This window comes from Grampus griseus (assembly GCF_964374135.1).
Source record: "Grampus griseus genome assembly, chromosome: 2".
Taxonomy (NCBI): domain Eukaryota; kingdom Metazoa; phylum Chordata; class Mammalia; order Artiodactyla; family Delphinidae; genus Grampus; species Grampus griseus.
In genome coordinates, this window is record NC_139018.1 from 84,772,094 (window position 1) to 84,799,733 (window position 27,640).

General features: G+C 40.9%; 1 protein-coding gene and 1 pseudogene across 3 annotated transcripts in view; one reads left to right on the plus strand and one right to left on the minus strand.

The window, feature by feature from the left end:
* CHP1 (calcineurin like EF-hand protein 1) overlaps positions 1 to 19,013 on the plus strand; it is a gene marked incomplete at its 3' end in the record, with an annotated part of 37,225 nt that extends 18,212 nt beyond the window's left edge. The window contains exons 3-7 of one of the 2 annotated variants that reach the window (XM_082648817.1): positions 530 to 610; positions 4,186 to 4,313; positions 12,637 to 12,698; positions 16,796 to 16,918; positions 17,062 to 19,013. In XM_082648817.1, the coding sequence (XP_082504943.1) occupies positions 530 to 610; positions 4,186 to 4,313; positions 12,637 to 12,698; positions 16,796 to 16,918; positions 17,062 to 17,115 (448 nt within the window). Of the gene's footprint in view, positions 1 to 529; positions 611 to 4,185; positions 4,314 to 12,636; positions 12,699 to 16,795; positions 16,997 to 17,061 lie in introns of those variants that run through there. The other variant, XM_082648816.1, reaches the window with a different exon arrangement.
* Positions 19,014 to 24,318: 5,305 nt separating this feature from the next.
* Positions 24,319 to 25,810, minus strand: LOC309818612 (poly(rC)-binding protein 2-like; annotated as a pseudogene). The gene has a single exon. The product of its transcript is annotated as a poly(rC)-binding protein 2-like (transcript).
* Positions 25,811 to 27,640: the final 1,830 nt, after the last annotated feature.

The following is a 27,640-nucleotide window of genomic DNA, read 5'->3' on the forward strand; positions in this document are numbered from 1 at the left end:
GAGTGTGGAATCTTAACCACTGGATCACCAGGGAAGTCCCTGTCGTGTTTTATTCTCTACTTAGATGTAAATATCACCTAAGAATTCCTTGCATTTCATAAGTGCTGTATATCTTCTTATCAAGGGTACAGAGGGCCCTCTGAATTTTTCCTCCCATATTCAACTCTGCAGTGTTTGATACTTTGCAGTTGCTCTTCATTCTCCAAACTTACTAAGTACAAAATAGTAATGTTCAAGGAATCATTTACAGGGACAGCTTAGTATTTGCTTGTCAGTTGGTTTACTGACATAACCTGTGTGCTGAATTCACTAGAATGTGGCATAGTCAAACCTGGCTTCTTCCACTCCAGAGCTGGTGCAAGAAACACTTGGCAGCTATTAAAGTGCTATTCTTTGCAGTTATTTGGTATAATTTGCCACAGAAGTAAATTCCAGGAGGTAATATCCTTGCTAGGTTGTACTCTAGCATGACTGAAGGAGTTCATGCTAAGGGCCAATGGTCTCTAACCCAAGGTGATTCTCTTGGCAGCCGGGAAGACTTTCAGCGGATTCCAGAACTTGCCATCAACCCACTGGGGGACCGGATCATCAATGCCTTCTTTCCAGAGGGGTGAGTCCCTGCATTTATTGGGCTTCCTTTCTGAGGCTAATCTGGAATGTTGCTATCGGTTGGGTCATCTCAGACCATGATCCTCCTGATTACATTAGGCCTCTCTAACTCGATCATATCTAAAATATCTCTACCCTCATCCTTGTTTTAAACTTCAGATAGGTCTATTAGCCCATCTTCAAAGTTGTCTTTAATCTCTGTTTATCTTTGATGTAAAACTAAACATTTTTAAAACTTTTATTTGGAAATAATTTCAATTTACAGAAAAGTTGCAAAATTTGCAAACAGTATGAGGAACACCTGTACATCTTTTACCCAGAAGCATCTGTTGTATTGTTAACATTTTGCCTCATTTGTGTATGCTCTCTGTCTCAGTCCTAGCTAATAAAAACTTCATTCAGGCCACATACATAATTACTACAAATTTTCTAGTAGTCACATTTAAAAAGTAAAAATAAACACGTTACATTAATTTTGGATGAACAAGTTAAATTAACTTTGGCAATATGTATTTTATTTAGCCTGATATATCCAAAATATTATTCAATATGTTATCAATATTTTAAAAGTATTATTATATTGTATATTCTTTTTCATATTAAGTCTTTGAAATCTAGTGTGTAATTTATACTTACCACACCTATCAAGTGCTGTAATAATATTAATATAAAATATTATGTATTCTTTTTTCCAGCTTTATTGAGATGTGACTGACATATAACATTGTATAAGTTTAAGGTATACAACATAGTGATTTTATACATGTATATATTGAAAAATGATAGCCACAATAATATTAATTAACACATTCATCACCTCACACAGTTACTTTTTTCTTTATTTTCTTTTTATTTTTTAGTTACTTTTTCTTGTGATGAGAACTTTTACCTCTCTTAGCAACTTTCAAAGGTACAATGCAGTGTTGTTAACTCTAGTCACTTTGCTGTACATTTCGTCCCCAGAATGTATTCATCTTATAACTAGAGGTTTGTACCCTTTGACCACCTTCATCTATTTCCCTCATTACCTATTGTATTCTAATATATTACTGATAGTCCAATTTTATCAGTTTATCCAACAATCTTTTTAGCATGTCCCATTCCTCCAGTATAGGATCCCAGTCTGGCTCAGTTGTCATATTTCTTTAGCCTCCTTTAATCCAGAACATTGCTTTACATTTCTTTTACGACATCAACTATGGATACAGTTCCCCTAACACACACACACTCTCTCAAACAGATTTAGGTTTGTGTAATGTAAAACTAGGCTTTTGATATGCTTCACTAACCTAATACACTGCCTTCAAAGTGCTGAGTCAATATTTACTGATTCAATTAGGTACGGTTTCCTGAATAAAGCTTATCATATAATCTTGTTTTAAGTAATCTCTTTAACAATGTCTTCCTGGTTCCTTGTGACTTGTTTATTTGACCCAGAGGACTTTAAAATGTTATATGTTTGCCAGTTCTTAGTAATGAGACTAAGTGTCAGTAAGTGCACCATCAGATAAAACACGTGGAGAGGAAATTTTAGAACTCTGAATTGAGAGCAAAGGAATTTGCAAGTTGAGAAGACGATCACTCAGTAAATTTGAGTGACAGTCAAAGGGGAAGACTAGCAGCCAGTTCATGTGAAGATAGGACTCAATCAGACTGAGACCTGCCCTTTTCAGATTCATGGTGACCATGAGTAATCACTTACACTTCCTCATTTTCTGATTTTTTTTTTCTCTCCCTGAAATGCCCGTTTGTTTCAGGTGTGGTTTTAGTGCTGAATTCTTGCCTTTTTTCACTTCCTTTTTTTAGGCCTTGCAGAGAACTGTCTGGAGATAACTTTCACTGCTCTTTTGTATCCAAACCTTTTGCAATGAAAAGTAAACCCCGTAGAGTCATTTTGCCAGCTTTTTTTTTAAGTGTTCCCTAGTCACCATTGATTATTTGAAGAAGCAGCTTGTGGAAAGCTGTTTTGTAAAGGCCAGACCACCTTTGTTGTGACTACAGTGTTGTCTGTCATCCTTTTCACTGATCTCTTTCTTGCTAAGGACACAATGTGTGCTGATGTACTTGAGGTATATATGAGGAGGCTGAGGATGGCGCTGGACTACACTGCTCGGCTCTTAGCATGCTGCACCTCTACTTCTTGCTCTAATCAGATACAGATATTTGGCTTCTGGGTTTTTTGTTTTTCTCTGGTCATATTTAGGTTCAATTTGTTTTTAAAGAATGAGATTTGAAAGTAAGACATTGGTATTTAGTTCCCTTTTACTCAGAGACATGCTAGTGATATATGTACTCATTTATCTGTTTGTTCTAGCATGTGACTCAGATCTTATTACACATTCCTTGATTCCTCAGCCCTTACTCACATTTTTTAGAGATAACGCTCCATTAGCAGTATAGCTACCTTAAAGAGTGAAAGGTCATTCCTTTGGGTACAAGCGGCTCACAAGCTAGCCTTTGAACTCTGCCTTTACAAGGTCTCTGATCTCTGTGTTTGCTGGCACTTAGGAGACCCGACATACCACATCTATTCAATGGGAGCAAAGACTCAGATGTATTTTTAGGTAGCCACAGGAACCAGGCAACCTGTTCTTTCCATGACTGCCTTAGATAAATAGCTATGTCACATGGGACATTCTCTTTTAATATTAAAAACATTCTTTATTCATTCAAGTTTTAGAATTATTTCTTATAGGGTTACTGATTAGCCTGTGGTGTGATAAAAAGATTTTCTCTAATCTTAAGTACCCAAAAAGCTTTATACACAAAGGTCTTTCAAAACATGAGGAAAATATCTATCCAATTATGAGGGAATAATAAAATCATGATACAGCCACACAATTATTATGCAGATGGTTTAAATGTTTCAAAGTGTTTATACTGATTGTAGACATGCCTAAAAGTTTAAAAAAAGCAAGCTACAAAATTATGCAGTATGTTCACAATTATCCAAAAAACATAGAAAAATTACTGGGAGATATATTAACAATGATTGTGATTGATTGGTAGAACTAGAAGTGGTATTTTTCTCTTTTCTTTTTATCATATTTCCAAAAATGTATTTATTGCTTCTATAACTAAATAAACTTTATTTCAAAAGCAGCTTTTACATAATATGCCTTAACGTTAAAATATCACTAGGTACGTGTGACTGCAGGGGAGACATGAGAGGTGGTTAGGGAGACACTGGGTTGAAATGACTTAACTTGCTGTTTGCTGCAGAGTCTGAAGCCAGTGAGTTCAAGTTCTGGCTTGTCTGATAGCACAGCCCTGCTGCTACTTAAAATCCTCTTTGGGAAAAGAGAAGTAAATTCAATAGGTAACTGACTGGTAAGTCCTGTTACCTCTCTAAGTCTGGTTAATAATTTGTAAAGTAAGAATAAAACCTCACAAGCTTGTGGCAAGACTTAACTGAAGATATTTTATGAGCCCTAAAGTACCATGTGTATGGAAAGAGACCTCATTAAATGGACTTTCAGGCCACTCTAGCTAAACCTGTTAATGTATTGAATTCATAAGAAATAATCACCTTGCCTTGACTGACAAGATGTTCTTTTTGTTATCTTTCCTGATCAGAGAGGACCAGGTAAACTTCCGCGGATTCATGAGGACCTTGGCTCATTTCCGACCCATTGAGGATAATGAAAAGAGCAAAGATGTGAATGGACCAGAACCACTCAACAGCCGAAGCAACAAACTGCACTGTAAGGAGATAAAGTCTTCTGGCTTAAAATATTTGCTTTTCATTTCTCACAAATCATTTATTTACTCATTCATTCACTGAACAAGCATTTATTCTAACATAGTGGTTAAGAGCTCAGACCCTGGAGCTAAACTGGCTGGATTTGATTTAATTAATTAATTTATCTATTTATTTTTGGCTGCATTGGGTCTTCATTGCCATGCACCGGCTTTCTCTAGTTGCGGCGAGCAGGGGCTACTCTTTGTTGCGGTGCACGGGCTTCTCATTGCAGTGGCTTCTCTTTTTGTGGAGCATGGGCTCTAGGTGCGCAGGCTGCAGTAGTTGTGGCACACGGGCTCTAGAGCGCAGGCTTAGTAGCTGTGACGCACGGGCTTAGTTGCTCCACAGCGTGTGGGATCTTCCCGGACCAGGGATCGAATCCGTGTCCCCTGCATTGGCAGGTGGATTTTTAACCACTGTGCCACCAGGGAAGTCCCAACTGGCTGGATTTGAATCCCAGCTCTGCCACTTTTTGGCCCTGTGTCTTTGGGCAAGTTACTTAAAATCTTTGGGCCTCAGTTTCCTTTTCTGTAAAATGAGATATTAAGGGGTTTCAAACAGGAAGGTTTGAAGGCAATAAGAGTTAGCTGCTAATATATCCTGTGTGCCAGGTACTGTGATAAGTGCTAGAGTGACAACAGTGAGAAAGACCCATCCCACCTTAGAATTTGATAGATACTGGGATATGACTTAAGTAGGGGTGGACAGCTAGGTTAGTGCAAGACTTAATTTTTGTCTCCATGCCTCTTGCCGCCTTTCCTTGGATATTTGTTAATTTCCCTCTGCCCTTTGTTGGTTCATGTATGATATTGCCTAATCCCTTACAATACTTCTCCAAGAAATTAAATTTAAATTTCTCTTTTCATTCAACACAAGTTGAAACTGAAATTGTATTGAACTGGGGACTTCCCTGGTAGTCCAGTGGTTAAGACTCCGCGTTTCCACTGCAGGGGGCATGAGTTTGATCCCTGGTCGGGGAACTAAGATTCCGTACTCCACGTGGCACAGCCAAAAAAAAGAAAAGAAAAGAAAAGAAATTGTATTGAATTGATTGAGCCCTAGCTTCTCTTGCTTGGGTGCACAGTGAAGTCTATGAAGCCACAGAATAAATGGGGCCCATCAAGTTTTTTTGTTTTTGTTTTTTAATTAATTAATTTATGCCCATCAAGTTTTTACTGAACGATTTAAAGAAAAATTAAAAGGCTTTTTAATATTGAAACAAATATAGATAAACTATAGAATATAATGCCAGATTTACATACATTTGAAAGATAGTACATGAAACTTAAACTTTTAATTTGTAGCGCTTGGGCCATATCCACAGATCTCCCTTGCTTATAGGAGTGTGAGTTCACTCCTCTGTATTTCAGGTAAAGAGTTTGAGAAATACTAAAATAAGTTTTGTTCTATAAGACAGGGAAGATTTTTGAACCAAAATAATAAAACACTGCTTTTCTTTACCACAATATCATATACCTTAATGAAGAGTGGAAAATTTAAGTACAAAGAAAACTAAATATAAAAGAAAATAGAATTCTAATGAATTGTTCTCAAATTTATTGGATACTTTATGTTTATTAGTGAATTTCACTTTCTTCTTTCAAGACTAAATACTGTTTGAGACAAAGCCTTGTGTCTTAATGTTTTATGAGCTTTAGTATATATTTATTACATGTTTGCCTGATGCTGGCATTAATGTAGTAGAAATTTTCTCATTTAAAATGTTGTCAGACCAGGAGTTGATCAGTAATTGAAAAAGTCAGCTAAAGCATAGAATCATAGAAAAGGATACATGGTTTAACATTTTAATTTACCTTATATTATTTAAAAACACATTCACTGGCCAGTCTTTAGATGTAGGACCAAGAGTTGTTTTGTTTTGTTTTGGTAAAGTTCTGTTGATGGGAGGTGTGTGACATTTTTGTGTAGAACACATCTATAATGTATAGTCTAAGGTTTCTAGTTGCAGTTTCTTTTCAGTGGAAAGAGAACTTAAAGGTACTTATAAAGCATTCTGAGAATAGAATCTTCCTGCTGTTAACATTTTTTCCTTGATCTTTTGCAGTTGTCCTGCCACACATACTTTAGCAACAGTTTGGTGGGGTTTTTTTCTTCAGTGCCTTAATATTGAGCCTTTCAAAAGCAGTCAATCTAATATTCATTTAAAAATAACTTTATTTTCACACATTTCATTTCTTCTAAAATTATGTAGTTTTATGAAAAGTACAAATAGCACAGTTCTAGGACAGTTGACACACCTGACTCTCGGTAAGCATCCAACTCAGCAGGTGGAGTAGGCACTCCAGAGTCGCCCATTGGCTACAACTATGCAGTGTGCTGCCATATCAGCTAGAACGATTTGCAGAGGGGAGGGGGAGCATCTGTGAATCCAGTGAGTCGGTTAAGAAGACAGTTAAGAAACATTGTGTGCTAGGGACTTCCCTGGTGGCGCAGTGGTTAAGAATCCGCCTGCTAATGCAGAGGACACGGGTTTGAGCCCTGGTCTGGGAAGATCCCACATGCCGCAGAGCAACTAAGCCTGTGCACCAGAACTACTGAGCCTGTGCACCTAGAGCCTGCACATTGCAACGAAGAGTAGCCCCTGCTCGCCACAACTAGAGAAAGCCTGTGCGCAGCAACGAAGACCCAAGGCAGCCATAAATAAATAAATAAATAAATAAATAAATAAATTTATAAAAAAGACAACATTCTGTGCTCTACGAAACTATGCTTGCTTTTCTAATCGAGGATTAGAGGAGGCTTTAAAGGTTATCAGGTATAACACAGACCTGTTACCTGAATTCCCTCTACAGCCTGGGCTCTACTTTTTTCAAGTCACGAATTCCCTTGGCAGTCTGGTGAATCCTGTCGATCCCATCTCGGAATGTTTGTGAATGCATAAAATGAAATACATAGGATTATAAAGGAAACCAATTATATTGAAATACAATGAACAAAATGTCAAAACAACTTTGTGATACAGTAATAAAGGTGTTTCTTTATTATACACTAAATAACAGGATATGACATTGGATCCCTGTGGCTATGGAGCAGCTCTGTGTCTTGAATGTGGTGGTGGTTACATGAAACTACATAGGTGATAAAATTGCATAGAACTACACACACATGCACATACACACATGGTGAAATCCGAATAAACTCTGTGGATTGTACCTCTGTCAGTTTCCTGGTTTTGATGGTGTATTATAGTTATGCAAGATGCTACCATCAGGAGAGGCTGGGGTGAAGGGTATATGCAAAGTCTTGAGGAGATATTTGTACACCCACGTTCATGGTGGCATTATTCACAATAGCTAAAACAAGAAAGTAACCCAAGTGTTCATCAATGAGTGAACGGATAAGCAAATTCATTAATTCACATTGACCCTAAAGAAAATATTCCAGGTAACATTAGGGGATTTGGTAGTTACTTAGTGTATCAGTGAGGATGCCTTCAGCTGACTCAGCTGACTTCAACAGTAAGGAGATGTATTATCTCACTTAACGAGTGAGGTGGGGCAAGCGTCAGGGTTGATTGTGTTGTCAAGGACCCAGGTTTTTCCTATTGCTCTGCTCTGCCATCCTTCGGGTCTGTTTCATCCAAAGGCGTGGCTCCTCATGGTCACATGGTGGCTTTCAGTGGCAGCTGGGCTATGCGCTTCCCTATTCATATCTGACAGTGGGGAAAGAAAGACAGAGGCAGAGAGACAGAATGCCCCCTGAAGCCATGGATGAGCTTCTTTTAGGAAGAAAGAAGGCCTGAATGCCACCGAAATGGCAGACTTTAGGGTGAGATAGAATAGTAAGTGCTGTGCAAGTTATGCATGGTTTTTACCATTACTTTAGTCTTGGCTTTCAGATCAACTTTTATAGGAAGCTGAACATGAATTCGAATTCTGTTGCATCCTGTATGTTAGGATCACATTCATGTAAGTAGACCAGTGAAACCAGAGCTACAGAGGAGTCCTGGATGTCTTCTTCTCTGTCTGTATTTTGGTTTTCTCTGAATTTCCCACAGAGCTGTGGAAGCAGTAAGACAGCACTTCTTGTTGTAGACTGAGAGCAACTGAACATCATACACCTAGCAACACATTTGCCACTAAGGCAAATTTGTTTATAGTCCATCTTCCTCAGAGAACAGTCTCTTCAGGGACTCTGAGAGCATGCTTTGTCCTATTTCTTTTTTATGCCACAGTGAAAGAATGTCAAGGACAATCAGCAAGGCTGAACTGTACCTATGTAGGCACAGGCCCAAGCACACATAGTACTACTGCTCTGTTTGTCTCCCAGGAGTGGTTTCCTTATTGTTCTCCTCTTCAGGTCAGTGAGGTTATAAAGTCTGATGTGGAAGGTACAACCCAACTTAGAATGCTCCAGGGCATGGTAAGCTTCCTTTTTGATGTTCTGATTGTCCTCTTAAATAGTTTACGTTTTTTATAACACATAATGAGTAATGTGGGAAATGAGTCTGCATGAAGATATTTTATCTGGACGATGAGGAATATTGGTGATGTGGAGTTTGGGAGAGTAGCCAAGAAGAAACTGAGCAGCATTATTCACAACAGCCAAAAGGTGGGAGCAACCCAAGTGTCCGTCAACATGAAAGGATACACAAAATGTGGTATATACATACAATGAAATATTATTCGGCCTTAAAAAAGGAAATTCTGTCACATGCTACAATATAGAAAAATTTACTTATGCTAAATAACAATAAGCCAGACACAAAAGGGTGAATATTATTTGATTCCTCCTCTGTGAGGTTCCTAGAGTAGTCAAATTCATAGAAAGTTGCCAGGGCCTAGAGGCAGGGGGAAATGGGGACTTATTAATGGGTCAAAATTTCAACTGGGGAAGATGAAGAAGTTCTGGAGATGGATGGTGGTGATGGTTACACAACAGTGTGAAAGTACTCAACTGTACACTTAAATTTTATGTTTATTTCACTATAGTGTTTTGGTTTTTTTTTAAGGAAGTAACCGTGATTAAAATGTAAAGGTTTGACTGAGATCATTCATTTGGTCTTTCATTAAGCAAATGTTTGAGCAACTCCTGTATGCCAGGCACTATTTTAGGCCCAGGATACAATGGTGCATAAATCAGATAAAGTCTTTGCTTTCAGAGATCTTACAATGTAATAAGGGAGATAGACTATATGGAAAAAGACGAATAAACAGGACTTATGATCGTGGCAAGTTTTGTGAAGGAAATGAATAAGGTAAGATGAGAGAGTGATGGGGGAGGGTGTCACTGCTTTAGAATGAGTGGTCAGGGAAACCTCTCTGAGGAGTTGAAACCCTAAGAATGAGCCAATCATGCCAAGAATAGCAGAAGAGTGCTCTAGGCAGAGGGGACGACTGGTGTAAAGGTCCTTGGGTAGAAATGAGTGCTTGGTGTTCAGAGAACAAAGCAGCATTATCAAGAAAGAAGTGAGTGGTAGGAGAGGAGGGCAGAGAGGTGACGGCGGGTAGATGACACTGATCGAGCTCTTCCTGTGTGCCAGGCACTGTTTAAAGTGCCTTTTGTGTACTAACTCATTCAGTCCTCACAACCCTATGAGGTGGATTCTGTTACTCTCATCTTGCACCTCTTGGGCAACTGAGGCACAGAGAGATTAAGTAACTTGCTCACGTAGACATAGCTAGTAAGCGGTCGGACAGGACTCGGCAGAGTTAGAGTCTTAACCACTGTACTGTATTGCTCTGCCGTCAACAGCAGGAGCTCAGAGGAGGGGTCCAAGCTGGAGATGCACATTTGGGAGTCATCAACATTAGATGGCATTTAAAGCCCTGGGACTGGAGATGAGAGATGACAGCTCTGGAGACAGGAGAGTCCAAGTCTCCTGGATTAAGAATGGGGGGAAAGGGACAGGAGGAGAGGAAAGAGAGAGAAGCTAACAGAATGGCTCAGTCATTTGGCATTTGACCATTCATTATCTCGGGGAAAATGCTGGTTTCTACTGGTTCAGGACCAGAGCTGAGTGACAGGAATCCAAGTCAGTTAAGAAATAACTACTGTTGCTGTAGTTTTTTCTAAAAGACCCTATCGTGTGATGGCTCTGCTGGTGTCTTAGTCTGCTCAGGCTGCTATAACAGGATACCATAGACTGGGTGACTTAAGCAGACATTTCTCACAGTTCTGGAGACTGGACTCTGAGATCAGAGTGCCAACATGGTCGGGTTCTTGGTGAGGGCCCCCCTTCAGGTTCACAGTCTTCTTCTTGCTGTATTCTCACGTTGGGAGGGAGGTGGAAACAGAAAGAGAGAAGGATAAAGAGATCTCCTGTCTCCTCTTTTTATAAGGGCATTAATCCTATCATGAGGGCCTCACCCTCATGACCTAATCTAACCCTAATTACTTCCCAAAGATTCCACCTCCTAATAGCACATTGTGGATAAGTTATGGTTCCAACATAGGAATTCTGGGGGAGATACAAACATTCAGTCCATTGCAGTTAGGTTTCAAAAATTAGCTTTTCAGCTTTCTGTAAATACTTTGGCAGAAAGGGATGTAAGTGTTTATTACAGTTACCCCCCAATTAAGAAATTCAGAAACAGATATTTATGGGTTATATAGCAAACAGATTTCCATTGCAAAATCTTTAGTAAATAACACATTTTATGGTATATTAGAAAGATGACAGCATATGCAGAAGAGAGAGAGAGTGTGTGTGTGTGTGTGTGTATGTGTGTTTAGTTTGGGGAATATATATATATTTTTTCCATTCATCTGTTTTATTTTTATTTTATATTGGACTGTAGCTGATTTACAATGTTGTGTTAGTGTACAGGTGTACATCAAAGTGATTCAATTATACATATACCTATTCTTTTTCAAATTGGGAATATATTAAACACACATTCCTTTAGGAACACTTATGATCCTTGTCTCCTTCCCCTTGGAATCCAAACCTCCTAAGCATATAAAGTCTCAAATTTGATAAAGTTAGTTACTCAACTAACCAAATTAAAGAAAACAGACAAACATCAGAGAAAGTCTCTCCTAGTTACTCCCCCTTCCAGAATTTTAATATTGTGCCTTACAAAAAGTAAATTAGATTTTTCTAAAAGTTTTACTTAGACTTTTAGTGAACTCAGCACGCCGCCCCCCCCACCTTTTTTTTCTTTTGGTGGAGGCAAGGAGTGATGTTTAAACTTTTAGATATTCATCCACGTTCTCTTGCCCTTGTACCTAGTATTAGTTCTGCCTGGAATGCCACCCTTCATCAGATTTCTGTTTGTCTTTCAAGACCTTGTTCAAATGTTGCTTGAACCAGAAAGGCACGTCTGCTATTTGCTTTGTTCCCTGGTATTTCATATGTATGATAACACTTGGACTGTATTAAAGTGCGTAGTGTGTGTTGCTTTCCTCTACTAGGCTGTGGGTTCCAAGGACGAGATCTAAATCTGTATATCTTAATAACTCTAAAGCTGGATTTGGGCCTTTTAATATTGGCAGTACCTACTGAAAACCAAAAATCTTACTGACATACTTGAAATGATTCAAAGCCTCAAAACCACAGTATATTCAGCTCTAAGTGTAAGGTAGTCACTTCCTCAGTGTGATTTGTCACAGTGCCAAAAAATCATCCAGTGTTACCATACTTTTCACTTGGTGGCCCTTCAGGAAAATGGCACTGTCTGAATGATTTTTGCTCTTCTGAATTCTCTCTCTCAGATATCCTAGTTTCTAAAAGACTTACCTATTGTTAAAGAGGGAGAAGCATGAGAAGGCCAGGACACCATCAGATTCTTGGCATTTCTATTTGACACTGAAGTTCTTTACCTTCAGGATTCCCAAGTAGTTGAGTATTATTTGAAATTTGACATGAATTTGCTGAAGTGATCATTTTTCCAGAGTAATACTTTGTGTAGTCAGCTGTTTGGTTGCCTCTGTGGCTCCTGTTGTTGGCTCCCCCTGAGTGCGGTGCACGGTAGACTTGGGCTGTGTGAGATGGCCTAACTGACAGAGCCACTTACGGGTTTTGGATTTTTTTTTTTAAACATTCTAAGTTAAGAAAAAGGACATTCGACTTATTACGTTATTGATTTGTGCAATAAAGGGGCCATACTTCATCCAAGCTAGGATGCCATCAATTATGAGATGCATCCCAGTTTCTTAAATGTTACAATGTCTTTAAAAGCTCTACAAGTAATTGCAGTTGCTCTTGGAAAAACTATTAATTCATTGTCAGTTTTCTGTCAGGTGTCCTTTATATATTTAGTTCCTTGAGAAGGGGCAAAACACTTTTAAATTTCCACTAAATTCTTGTTTTTTCCTACCAGTTGCTTTTCGACTGTATGACTTGGATAAAGATGACAAGATCTCCCGTGATGAGCTGTTACAGGTATGTGGGAGAGTTCCCATGCACACGAATAACTTGTGTTTGGGCCCTGCCAGCTTATTTTTGTGGGCAGGAATTGTTCTTTCCTTGAGTAAGCATTTATTTAACACCTGCTGTATGCAGAGTCCTGTCCTAGATATAAAGCAGAGCAGATGACCTGGGGAAACTTGAAATGGCGTCTTGAGTTCTCACAGATGTCTCCACTATTTGAAAGCTAACTAAATGTCATTTAAGTGCAGACTGGCACTAAAATATGTGAGATGATTTAGATCAGATAGTTCATTTATTGTCAGCTTACTGGTAATTCTGATGACACGAAAGTTAATGCTGCTGTTTTGTATGTCCTTAGGCCTGATGTAAGGGTCAAGGAACTGCTTCTGGGACAGTGTAGCTGAGCCACTACTCACTCGCCTTTGTTGCTCCCCCTAGATAATTCCCTGTTCTAATAGCAGTGACTGGCATTTCATCCTATTAGCATTGCCGTTCTCTTTCTCCCTGCTCCCCCTTCCCTAAATACAAGTTTAGGTAGGGAGAAAATTCTCCTTTTTTCTTTTCTTCTTTTAATATTTATGAATCTTGAGGGACTTCTGGCGGTCCAGTAGTTAAGAATCCACGCTTCCACTGCAGGGACACAGGTTCGATCCCTCATCAGGGAACTAAGATCCCGCATGCTGCGCGGTGTGGCAATAAATAAATAAATAAGTTAATTAATTAATTAAAGGTATTAAAAAATATTTATGAATCTTGAGGACCCTAGGGGGCAAAAACATTCAGGAATTTCCATGGGGAGATTTCTCTATTTCAAGATAAAACTAAAAAGTAAAGTGGTTTCTACTCACCCTGAAGTAAGTCTGAACTCATTGCCTTGAGAAGTCTTCTAAGTTGAGGTTAAGGACCAACCCAGGGTACTCCTACATTTCTGTGTCTGAGTAAAAACCAAAACAGCCTGCAGGTCAATGATAGTGTCCTTTGCTTTTGAATTGAGGGCATCTTTCTTTTTTTTTTTTTTAAATAAATTTATTTATTTATTTTTGGCTGTGTTGGGTCTTTGTTGCTGTGCGCGGGCTTTCTCTAGTTGCGGCGAGCGGGGGCTACTCTTCGTTGCGGTGTGTGGGCTTCTCACTGCGGTGGCTTCTCTTGTTGTGGAGCACGGGCTCTAGGTGCGCGGGCTTCAGTAGTTGTGGCACACGGGCTCAGCTGCTCCACAGCATGTGGGATCTTCCCGGACCAGGGCTGGAACCTGTGTCCCCTGCATTGTCAGGCAGATTCTTAAGCATTGCGCCACCAGGGAAGCCCCGGGGACATCTTTCTTCAGTAAGAAGAATTTACTTTATTTAAAATTGCTACATCTGGGGGCTTCCCTGGTGGCGCAGTGGTTGAGAGTCCGCCTGCCGATGCAGGGGACACGGGTTCATGCCCTGGTCCGGGAAGATCCCACATGCCGCGGAGCGGCGGGGCCCGTGAACCATGGCCCCTGAGCCTGCGCATCCGGAGCCTGTGCTCTGTGGTGGGAGAGACCACGGCAGTGAGAGGCCCGCGTACTGCAAAAAAAAAAAAAAAAAATTCTGGTTGAACTTTTGGGGGTCATGGATATGTTTATTATCTTGATCGGGGTGATGGTTTTACAAGTGTGAACAGATGTCAGAACTTATCAGATTGTACATTTTAAATGTGTACATTTTACTGTATATCAATTATACTTCAATAAAGATAGTTGCTATACACATTTTATGAGGCCAGCATAACTCGGACATGAAAACCTTCTAAAGACTGTAAGAAAATTACAGCGCGGTCTCCTTCACTCACATAGATGTAAAAATCCAAAACAAAATATTAATACGTCGAATCCAGCAATATATAAAAAGGATACTATATTATAGCCAAGTGGCTTTATACCAGGAATTCAAAGAATTCAAATTAGAAAACCAATCAATAGTATTTCTCCATGGTAGCAGATTAAAGAAGAAAAGTTGAATGGTCTTTTCCATAGAATTTTAATAAAATTCATCTTCCATTCATGATTTTTTTAAGGTAGCAATGTTGACTTTTTTTTTTTTTTGCGGTACGCGGGCCTCTCACTGTTGTGGCCTCTCCCGTTGCGGAGCACAGGCTCCGGACGCGCAGGCTCAGTGGCCATGGCTCATGGGCCCAGCCGCTCCGCGGCATGTAGGATCTTCCCGGACCGGGGCACGAACCTGTGTCCCTTGCATCCTGACTTTTTAAATTTTTATTGGAGTACAGTTGATTTACAATGTTGTGTTAGTTTCTGCTGTACAGCAAAGTGAATCAGTTATATATACACATAGGCCCACTCTTATTAGACTCTTTTCCCGTATAGGTCATTACGGGGTATTGACTAGAGTTCCCTGTGCTGTACAGTAGGTCCTTATTAGTTATCTGTTTTATATATAGTAGTGTGTATATATCAATCCCAGTCTCCCAATTTATCACCCCAACCAATTCATGATTTTTTTTTAAAGTCTTAGAAAAATAGAGACGGGAGCTTTCTTAAACCATTGAAGGGTATATATAAAAAAACCTCACCATGCATTAAAAAAATAGTAATAAGAAAAGTTCCATTTGCTAATAAACTTCTGACTGGAACTAAAAGTGACACCATGGAGAGGTGGAAAGAGCATTGGCCAGGTGTGGAGGCCCGGGCAGGTGGCTCGGGCTAGTGGCTGTTGGGACCTGTGTCCAGGCACTTCTGGACCTTTATGTCCTCATTGACAGACTGGATGAGTGATTTTTAAGACACCACCACTCCTGTCCCCACCCCACTGTATACACACAGCACACATGCACAATTAGTTCTATAATTCTAAAAATAAAACACTTCAGAGAATAATTAGACTGGGACCTGAAGAAGCTGCTGTTTGAGGATGGATTTGTCTAGTTGGCCACACACAGTCAGGGAAGATGGCAAATGGCTTGGCCGTTTAATATTTTTGTTAGCATTGCCACTTTTTATTTATCCTTCAGTTTGTATACATTTCTACCCAAATGTACAACTTCCGATTTTCAAGAATTGATTTGTGGGTCAGGGGTGGGGGGAACAGTCTTGATACAGATCAATATTTCAGCTCTTTTTTTCTTTTCAGAAAATCCTATAATATACTTTTAAAAATCTGTTTCAAGAGATTGGGGAAGGATGTAAAGGAATAGGGGAAAGGGAGTCCTGTGAACAGCTGGGCTAGAAGGCCTTGCTTTCCTTGGGTAAAGCTCAGCTCTTAACCTGTTGAAGACAGAGGTGGTTAACTAGGGCAACGCAAGGCATCATAAAAGCACCCTGTCCCCCATTTCATATTGTCTAAGAGCCATGTCATTAGAGTTGCTTGTTTTGCTTAAGGTAGCAGTTTTCAATGTATATTCACACCCTAAAGATGTTAGCAGAATAAGTGGGGAGCAGGCGATCTCTTTGTTAAATCTGAGAACAAATTTGGAGAAACAGTGTTTAATTCTTTTTCCACAGTTCTCGCAACCCTTTAAATGTGCTTGTCATTTTTCTAAAAGGGGGGATTTAGTATTTAACTCTTCAAGGATCTTTATGTTTCTCGACCATACTTTAGGAATATCTGGGCTAATGCACTGCCTCAAAGAGGACTGCATTCGGGTGAGATTCCAGAAAGCCCTACCAAACTGACTTAAACCTATAAGGGACTAGTTTGCCTCATGCAACAAGAAGCCTGGGGATAGATTGTCCAGGTTGGTACAGTACCTAAATGATGTCCAGGAGCCAGACTTCTTCTTGCTCTGGCATCCATAGCACATTTGACTTTCACCTCACGGTCCCAGGATGGCTGCTGTACCACTAAGCATCATATCTACGTTCCGGGCAGGAAGAATGGGGAGGACCAAAATGCAAAGGATTCTCCCTGAAATGAGGCTTTGCCTTCCTATTCAGTGACCTTGCCAGAGAGTTCTGCTCACATCATTGTCTAGAATGGCCTAGGTGAGAAGATAAGGGTTTCAGCTTTTTGGCTGTTATATTTGAGGACATCAAAGGAAAGGAGGGTGGGGGTGGCTTTTATCTTTAATTTTAGCAGAAGAGTCCTGCTCACCCCCAAGTCTCCAGTAATTCCTGGCTGTTGGTCCTGCAGGTGCTACGCATGATGGTCGGAGTGAATATCTCAGACGAGCAGCTGGGCAGCATCGCAGACAGGACCATCCAGGAGGCTGATCAGGATGGGGACAGCGCCATATCTTTCACAGAATTTGTTAAGGTCAGTCACTTACCTCTTGGTTTGAAGAAGTTAAATCCTACTACACAGGAGGGAGGGAGAAAAACATTATTCACATAAGAGCTTGAGACAGTATCTCCTGTTGTGACCTTCATAACTGTCGTTGGGTTTGTTCTTTTTAACAGGTTTTGGAGAAGGTGGACGTAGAACAGAAAATGAGCATCCGATTTCTTCACTAAAGGACTGAGACCAAACTGTTCCTTGCTTTCTAGTATTTAAGAACTGGAACTTGAAAGTCCTCCTGTACACCAGCCCCACCTCCATCCCATCATTCCCCTTCTCCCAAAGTACTACTGCTGTTGCATGACAACCCCAAATATGTTCCATCAACACAAACCTGCCTTTGGTGTATAAACAGGGCATTACAGAATGGTACACCCCGCCTAATTCTGTTCAGTATCATTCGCTGGATATCTCCATTTCTAAATATCATCTCCCCCTATTCTGCTGCTGAGTGCCACGTGTCCATCCAGTCTGAGAAGTGAGAGGGATTCATGCCAAGAACCAGCCAGCAAAGCTCTTTGACTGGATGTGGACCGTAGCTATGCTGCCTTCCCCCCAGCTTGGGTCTGGCATGCTCCTTCATCCTTTTTTATACGTCCTTTGCTTCCTACTTCTCTTTCACCCAATCTACCATTCACTTAATCTTTCAGTGTCCCTGCTTTTTATTAAGCTTCAGTCCCCTCTGTTCTACTTGGCACCCCAAGCTATGCCTGTTAAATGTATTTCTGACTTGGCAGTATAGTTCAGTGGTCTGGCGGTTTTTAATCTACTTTTACTCTTAAATGGGTCTTTGGGATGTTGCCTCTTCAGGAGCTTTTCGGTCAATACTTCTCTCGGAAGAATGTCTTGACCATCTCTTGGTCCCCTCTGCTCTGTCACCAAAGGGCTGTTGGTTGGAGATGTTCTTGAAAGATAAGGGTTATAGAGACAAGTCTTCTGGGTGGCTTGCCCAGGTCGCTCTACCTCTGGCCTCCGATTCTCAACATACATACCTACGTGGCTGCTCCTGTTAGTACAGTGTTGACTCTCCACAAATTAGCCATATGCCTGCAGGCTTGCTTAGTTTGAGGATGCTGTCACCACCAGAATAGCTGCTCTGACAGTATGCTTGTCAGGGGTGTTTCTCATGGCTGCTTGAACAAGGAGACTGGGCACCCTAAAAGTATTCCCACCTCTGCAGCATGGTTTATGCCTCAGTGCTGTGTGCCCTGGAATGTTTTTCTCTTCACATTTCCAAGTAGAAAGATAAGTGCCTAACTTATCCCAGTCCACAAGATTTAAAGATTGTCCTCAGTGTCTTGAGGTTTTACACAGAATTCTCTATGAATTTTACACCTGGCACATGTTACTGCTGGAAGCCATAGTCAGCTCCTAATACAGGTCCAAAGCATTGAATGTATCGTATCATTAGCTGCCTGGTTACAATGACATCCTAGCTCCTCTCTTAGACCACTGCTAATCCCTTAGGAACAAGGGCTCTGGCACTGGTGGCACGACCTGAGGTGGCATAATAGGCCTTTGCATGAACCAGAGCAACTTTTCTGCCTAAGTCAGCTTAGTATAGACCTCATTGAATCAGGCTGTTATTATCCTAACATCTGTCTTTATGAGTCTCTTCATCCATATCTGTCCTTGGCTGACTTTCTCTGACTCATTGCTTGCTTGCTGTTTCCTTGCTTTGGAAGGCTATCCAAGATGTATACACAATACTTTAGGAAGGAAATTACTTTAAAAAAAAAAAAAAAAAACACTGCAGAGGGATTAGGAAGAGTGGAGAAGAAAGAGTGGCCAGGCTGGATGACTCAAGTATAAATGACTGAGGAATTCTTGGTGAAGTATCAGTCTTACTTTGTGATCAAGTGATGTAATATAGGAATTGTATAAAAGGGAAGAATTGTCTGACACTGGTCTGTTAGAGAGGTACTTCAGAGGCTCCTTGACCTGCATATTTAAAGTTCCTAAGATTACGGCTTTTTGCTCCTTTTGGCTGTATAGCAATCTGTTTTAATCCACAGTTGTGCCTTATTGTTTCATTAAAATTGTATTCTTTGATCCATCCATAAATACTTGTGGTTAAAACAAAATAACTTGGGTGATTTTTGTCCCTTTGTTTTACAAGAATTTTACATAACTCAGTCCCCTTCTTCAAGTTTGAAATCACAGTGTGTCTCACTTACTCGGGTTTATGTCTGTGCTATCAAATGCCTTTATTTGAACGTAATTGGAACGTGACATGAGATTCTATCGGCTTTCATATCTGCTGCTGCCTGGACATAACAGGTGGAAGCGTTCATTTAGGGGCCAACACTAACACTTTGACAGCCTTAGCCACTGCCCACTTGCTCCAGGTAGGATTCCATTTCTGTTCTTGACTCTCTGACTCCTTAAATGTAGAAGAGGTCTAAAATAGGGTATCTGTCTATTGCTTGTTAATAAGTTGTCTACCCCCTCATGTACGTACAGTCTCAATGACATATTGTACCCAGCTATTGTTACATGGCTTTTCACATCTTCACGTTTCAGTCTGCTATGTAGGGTATGAGTACCTCTTCTTATTTTAAGGTTTAGTGTCACGCCACAAGACTCAAAAGAGTAATAGCTAGAGTCATCCTATGAATTCTAACACAATACCCTCTTCTTTTCCGGTCCCTGTGCCTCAAAAGTCCATTCAAAATGACTTGCACTGTTTCAGCTTTGCTTCATTTTGAGTGTAACTTTAGGATTTGGAGAAAGTGACAAACAGATGGAGTGACCATGCTGTCAGTTTTGGAGGAAGCTTAATGTTACTGACCATGGCCATAGGTATACCAGTCTGTGACTAAAATAAGACGTTCATTGATACTGTAAAAAAAAAAATTTAAGAATATTACAACATTACCTGCAGTTTGAAGAGAATCCCCTTAACTAATTTTATTTCCCTTGCTCCCTTCTGGTCTACCCATGCATTACATATTTCTAAAGTAAATGAAACATAACATGAGATGATAACAGCTTTTAGAAATTAACATATTGTAATATTTCCCCATGTTAACTGTTCTTCCTTGTTTGTATCAACAGTTACATAATATTTTACCAACTTGATGTAATATTTACTTAACCATTACCTTACGTGGCATGTGGGATCTTCCCCGACCAGAGATCAAACTCACGTCCGCCTGCGGTGGAAGCACAGAGTCTTAACCATTGGACCACCAGGGAAGTCCCATTACTTTATTTGCTCATTGTTTCCAATTTTATGTTATAAAATAATGGTACAATGAATGCCTTTTTGCATATAACTTTCTTTTTTCTTTGAAAAAATTTTGTGGGAGTGGGATTACTAGAGCAGACTTTAGGCATTTACTTACAGCTTTTGATAGGCTTCAAGAGAATGCTGGAAGCAATCAAATTACTCTTTTTACCTTCAGTATTCTTTTTAGAATGTTCTTCATGGTCACCTATTTTTTCAAATTGATTATAGAATCCTGTCAAATTTTGTATTTAAAACACTATTAGAATAGATTGTCTTGATTGGGATTTAGAGCAGGTATTTACTGTAGAGACGCCTCATGGAGGACTGTCTTTACAAACTGCATTTCTTAAGCTACAAGCCAGGTGTTTATCCTGTTCCCCAAACACTGAAAGCAGAATTGCTTGGAAGGAAGTCATCATTACTGGACTGAAATTCCCTAAATTCACATTCCTTTGACTGAGATTTGAGTCAACTAGTGATTCAAACTGAAGATGGCTGGGCTTCCCTGGTGGTGCAGTGATTGAGAGTCTGCCTGCCAATGCAGGGGACACGGGTTCGTGCCCCAGTCCGGGAAGATCCCATATGCCGCGGAGTGGCTGGGCCCGTGAGCCATGGCCACTGAGCCTGCGCATCCGGAGCCTGTGCTCTGCAACGGGAGAGGCCACAACAGTGAGAGGCCTGCGTACCGCAAAAAAAAAAAAAAAAAAAAAAAACTGAAGATGGCTGATTTGCCAGTACAGACCGTTTAACATCTAGCTTAATAGAAACTCCAGTTTTGAGATTTTCATTTTCTTTTCCTCTATGCCAAGCAGTGATGAGAGATTTACCTGGTAAGTTTGTGAGGTACTGCAGGCTGTTTCTGAGAGGGAACTGAGAGGGAGCAGATAGCAATGAAGAGTCTCGTGTCTTTTAAGATGGAGTAAGTAGGGAATTCCCTGGCAGTCCAGTGGTTAGGACTCAGTGCTTTTGGAGTAAGTAACTGGCCTGACATCTTTACCTAATGTATAAGCTGATCAAGGACATGGTCTTGAGATGCCAAGACTCAGTTTTCTTCTCTAAGCTCTTAAGTCTCCAAGCACTAGATTCTGATCTCTCATCAAAACTAGCAAGGCTGTTTGTTTGGAGGCGGCATGGTCCTGACACTTCCAACCACCTTTGCAGTCTATTCAAGAACTGAAGCAGGTAAGTGAATTGTTATATCTCGTACCTGAATGTGGCTGGAGAAATAAGAATTGATCAAAGAAAGTCTCCGGGCTACCACAGTAGATATCAAGCACCATTAACCAGAGTTTGTGTTTTATTCACAAGAAAATCTCGTATTCCCTAAAACACACACACACACACACACACACACACACAGATATTCTTTAGAAATAAATCTGATAAATTCTAATAAACCTCGTGATATGGTCATCCAGCCCATAACAAATTGGAAGTAGTTAAATTAACAGGCACTACTAGAAACTGGTATGCTGATAACCAAGAAGGGCAGCTGACAAAGGAGGAGACAATATGAAAAACCAAGTAACTCAGTAGACATTCTAGTGTAGACCAGATAATCCTAAGCAGTTCATTAAACCTGAAGGCATTTCAACAGCATGTGTTTATAGAAAAGACCTCAAGTCATCAAGAAAAGGTCTAAAATGTGCTGGTGCTTATAAGTTTAAGCTTCAATAAAATAGAAGTTTACTTAGGTGAAACATCCCTGATAATACTAAAAAATTAAATGCTATTACATGTAATTCAGGCTGCACCTAGATCTGTGTAACTCAATACTATTTGTCCTGGTCGATCTCAGTAATTCCTGCCTGGTTTTTCCTTTTCCTTTTCTACATCTTTTTTCTTAGCATTTTGTAAAAAGCAATGGTTGATGGTGACTTCAAGTGGTGGCATGGCTTAGAGACGTATCTGCAAACAACCTTATGGGCTGTGGAGAGAAAAAGCATTATTCTCTATGACACTATGTTTCTTGCGGGTAGGTGTTAGCTTTTCTCTGTCAACTTGGGTATAGCAGATTTCTAGCTGTTATTAAATTATCCTCTGCAGGATATCTCTTTGGGGAGAAGGCTGCCATGGAGACCCTCATGATCTGATGAAACATCTTCTCAGAACAGACTCAATCTCTGTATAAAAACTTTCAACTTTCGCAGAATGCACATGCTGTACTATAAATGATTTTGTGCTGCCTCCTACATCCTTCTGGCAGATGTGGAGCCGAATCACAAACCTGAGATAGCATACAATCCGTGTTTGTAAAACATGACTCTGCATTCTGTGAGCTCCTCCTCTGTGCGCATGAAATTAGGGGCAATTCTGGTAGCTTCGTAGTCACAGAGACATCATCGATATTGCGAGATGGTTAGAGAACAGAAAGAGGCAGATACTAGCAAAGTTTGCAAAAGGGGAAAAGGGCAAATTTCAGAAATGATCCACTCATTTGTTTGACATTATTCCCCAGCAGAATTTTAGAATAAGTCACTACATGGTTGTGAAGACATGGAAAAGAATTTGATGATCACCAGGATGCTGATGTTTTTGGCAAAGAATTAAGTAGGCAGAATTCCTCTCACTTATTTCAAAGGTTTATTAAATTTGTGTGTCAGATCAGTGAAATAGGCAGAGTGTTGCTTTTTTAAAATTTATTTATTCATTTAGTTATTTTTGGCTGCGTTGGGTCTTCGTTGGTGTGCGCGGGCTTTCTCTAGTTGCAGCGAGCGGGGGCTACTCTTCCTTGCGGTGCGCAGGCTTCTCATTGCAGTGGCTTCTCTTGTTGCAGAGCACAGGCTCTAGGCACACGGGCTTCAGTAGTTGTGGCACACAGGCTCAGTAGTTGTGGCTCACGGGCTCTAGAGCACCAGCTCAGTAGTTGTGGCACGTGGGCTTAGTTGCTCCGCGGCATGTGGGATCTTCCTGGACCAGGGCTCGAACCCGTGTCGCCTGCCTTGGCAGGCAGATTCTTAACCACTGCGCCACCAGGGAAGTCCCCTAGAGTGTTGTTTTCAGCAAAACATATGACTGGGTCTCTCATAGTATTCATAAGGTTAAGATGGAGAAAATTGTGTTGGATTACAGTTGATGTATTTGAGGATGGTAGCTGAATAACCATACACCAAAAATCTAAAAGATCAGTATCAGCAGTCTTGAAAAAGAGGGACAGAATTGGAATCACACTTCCCAATTTCAAAATTTGCTTACTACAAAGCTACGGTAATCAAGGCATGAGGATAGACTGCCTCATGCTCTAGTCCATAGAGCAATGGACTAGAATCATGAGTCTAGAAATAAATCCTCACATTTGTGGTCAGCTGATCTTTGACAAGGATGCCAAAGCAAACTGGTGGGGGAAACAGTAGTCTTTCGATACAACTGGGGCAATTGGATATCCTTATGCAAACGAATGAAGTTGGACCCCTACCTCACACCATATGCAAACAACAACAACAAAAAATCAAATGACTTTTAAAAATGTATGAAAGACTATGTAAGAGCTAAAGTTACAAAACTTATAGAAGAAAACATAGGCATAAATCTTCATGACCTTGGGTTAGGCAGTGGTTTCTTAAATATGATACCAAAAGCACAATCAACAAAATAAAAAATAGGTAAACTGGACATCATCAAAATTTAAAACTTTTGGGACTTCCCTGGCAGTCCAGTGGTTAAGACTCTGCACTTCCACTGCAGGGGCATGAGTTCGATCCGTGGTCAGAGAACAAAGATCCCACAAGCCACGTGGCATGAAAAAAAATTTTAACTTTTGTTGTTCAAGAAAGTGAAAAGATAATCTATAGAGTGGGAGAAAATACTTGCAAATCATATCCTGTTAAGGGACTTGTACCCACATTATATGAATTACATCTCAACAATAAAAAGACAACCCAATTATGCAACCCTTGGGCACTGTTGCTGGGTATGTAAGATGGTAGAGCCACTGTGGAAAACAGTATGGCTGTTCCTCAAAAAATTAAAAATAGAATTACCATATGATCCAGAAATCCCACTTTTGGGTATACACCCAAAAGAATTGAAAGCAGGGTCCTTTTTTTTTTTTTTTTAACCACTGTAGCATCCAGTTTCTATTCACAAAGAAAAAGCTCCAGTCCATCTTTTAAACTTTTTTTGAAAAATTCCTGACATTACAGAACTAAACTGAAATGTATTAATATTCCACTCACATTTACATGACAAACAGACAAAAAGTTCATGAGCCAAAAAAACACAAAAAACAAAAAACAAGGAGAAGCTTATAAAACTAAATATGGATCTCAGCATTAGCAGCTGAACAGAGAAAGGAATTTAAATGCTTTAACTAAAAAATCACGAGTGGATGATAAAGTGTGTAGAAACTGAAAATTTACAAACTATTTAAAACCTGGAATCGCTGACTGTACTCAGATGGATCATGGGTAGTGATGAACAGTAGAAAGGGATTATGGATGAATCTGCATTGTTCTAGATGCTCCTCATGCCACCTGTCTCCGAGGAAAGCCTGACATTTATTAGACATTGAGCCAGGCTAATGCTGGCAGCAGATCCAGTGATGGTAACCTGCTTATCAGTAGATCCTTCCACTGGGTTCACAATTTTGATCTGCACCCCAGATATCTGACGGATCTCATTGATTTTGGCGCCTTGATGCCCGATTATGCAGCCAATCAAATCATTGGGAACTGTGAGTTCATGAAAAGTAGTGTGAGCAGATGCATCCAAACCACTGAATCCGGTGTTGCCATGTGTCATGGGAAAATGAGACTGTTGCATTGCCAACTGGAGCAGCTTGGTCAAATCTGGCTGTGGAATGGCATACTGTCCTTGAATGGCATAGGCCTCTAGAGGCAGTCCCTCTAGGTCAGCGTTGAGGCACATGGACGGGGTGGTGTGGGGAGCTCACACTGTCCCTGTCTGTGCTGTACCTGTCCTGACCACCTGCAAAGATGACCGGAGAACTGGAGGCTTGGGCCAGTATGGGATGGTCACACCCTTTGGTGGGGGGGGACTGGGAGAGAGTCTCCAACATGACCACGCAGATCTGTTTCACACCCTCAGTGATGGATTGCGGAATGCCAATAAGAGTGATGGCCTGTTCAGTCGAGCTGGGGAGCATATCCCCTGCCACCTGGACCTGAGCCCCTGTACTCTCTCCTATTTCCTTGATCTTGCAACCACCTTTCCCAATGAGAGCTACATTGACCAGCAGGGGCCACCAGCCTCAGGGTGACTGGGGCTCTACTGGCAGCTGTGCTACTGGTCATAGAGCTGCTGATGTCCTCTTCCAGTTTGTCAATGATCATAACAAAGGCTTTGAAGATGGCATTAGTGGGTCCAGCCAAAGTGATAATCCTCTCAGGACAATTCCCTCCTGAGATGTTGATACGTGCACCACTCTCCTCGCGCATCTTCCTAACTGATTCTCCTTTCTTTCCCGATGATACTGCCAACTTCCTTTCCATGCATAAGTAGCCAGATGGTGAGAGTGACATTTAATCCACCTTCATTCACACCGGTGTCCATGTCGAGCAGTGTTCTGAGGAGCTGGACTCTGAGTGGTCAAGTCTTTGGTCACTGGTGGGGGTGAAAGCCAAAAACTGCAGGCGCGAGACGACTGAGGGGAAAAAAGGAATCTTCGGGAAGGGGAAGGGCGGGAGGCTGGGGCGGAACAATAGGGGCTGGCGGGAAGGCAAGGGGGCCCCTCCGGAGCGGGGGTGGGTGCGGGAGTTGGGGGGGTGGGGGGAGGGGGGGAGAAGGAGGAGGGGGAGGGGGAGGGGGGAGGGAGAGGATAGTGGGGAGGAAGGGCGAAAGAGACCCCGGGGCGAGTGGAGGGCAGCGGAGGGTGGGCAGGCGGGAGAGAGCATGCTCTGGCTGCTGCCTCAGCTGGTCTGGGAGAGTAGGGTCTTAAAGAGGTATTTGTATACCTATGTTCATAGCAGCACTGTTCACAATAGCCAAAGGTGGAAGCAACCTAAACATCCACTGACACATGAATGGAAAACCAAAATGTGGTATATACATACAGTGATATATCATTCAGCCTTAAAATGGAAGGAAATTTTGACCCATGCTACAACATGAATGAACCCTAAAGATATTATGCTAAGTAAAAGAAGCCCATCACTAAAGGACAAATACTGTATGATTCCAGGGCCTGGAGGAATGGGAGATTAGGGAGTGATAGCTAAGGGGTGTGAGGTTTCTTTTTTTGTATTAATGAAATGTTCTAAAATCGTGTTGATGGATGTATAATTTTGTGACTATACCAAAAGCCATTGAATGGTACATATCAAATGGATGAATTATATGACATTTGAATTATACCTCAGTATAACTATTTATTTATTTATTTATTTATTTATTTATTTTAATCTTTGGCTGGATCAGGTCTTAGCTGTGGCATGCGGGATCTTTTTTTGTTGCGGCGCGCTGGCTTCTCTCTAGTTGTGGCAGCCGGCTCCAGAGCGCGTGGGCTCTGTAGCTGCAGAATGCAGGCTCTCTAGCTGTGTGTGGCCCAAGGGCTTAGTTGCCCCACAGCACGTGGGATCTTAGGTCCCCCACCAGGGATTGAACCTGAGTCCCCTGCATGGGAAGGCGGATTCTTAACCTCTGGACCACCAGGGAAGTCCCTCAATATAACTTTAAATAAAAGATCAGTGGGGGGGGGGGGAAATCAGTGGGAATCCCCTGGCAGTCCAGTGGTTAGGACTCTACACTTTCACTGCTGAGGTTGTGAGTTCAATCACTGGTCAGGGGAACTAAGATCCTGCCAGCTGTGCAGTGTGGCCAAAAAATAAAAAATAAAAATAAATAAAAATTAAAAAAATAAAAGATCAGTGTCAGACTTAAGGAAAACCTTCCATGACATGCCAAGGGATTTACTGTCAGTATTCAGTCCTTTTCAACATCCCAAGACAAAGCATAAAAGTAGTGTTTATTAATTTTTTAAAGTAACATAATGCCATAAAAATAGTTAATAGTAGTCCCTCCATGGGAGAATAGAGGCTAAATTATCTTAATAATTTGCGTTCAATCAATAATAGCTAATATTAAAAAATAATAATTTTATTTATTTTTGGCTGTGTTGGGTCTTCATTGTTGTGAACAGGCTTTCTTTAGTTGCGGTGAGCGGGGGCTACTCTTCGTTGCGGTGCGTGGGCTTCTCATTGTTGTGGCTTCTCTTGCTGCGGAGCACAGGCTCTAGGTGCACAGGCTTCCACAGTTGTGGCACGTGGGCTCAGTAGTTGTGGCTTGCAGGCTCTAGAGCTCAGGCTCAGTAGTTGTGGTGCACGGGCTTAGCTACTCTGAGGCATGTGGGATCTTCCCAGGCCAGGGCTATGAACCCGTGTCCCTTGCATTGGCAGGCAGACTCTTAACCACTGCGCCACCAGGGAAGCCCAATAATAGCTAACATTTATGTGGCATTTACTATATGCAAGGCACTGTTTTGTGTGCTTGACAAATATTAATTCTAATCCTCA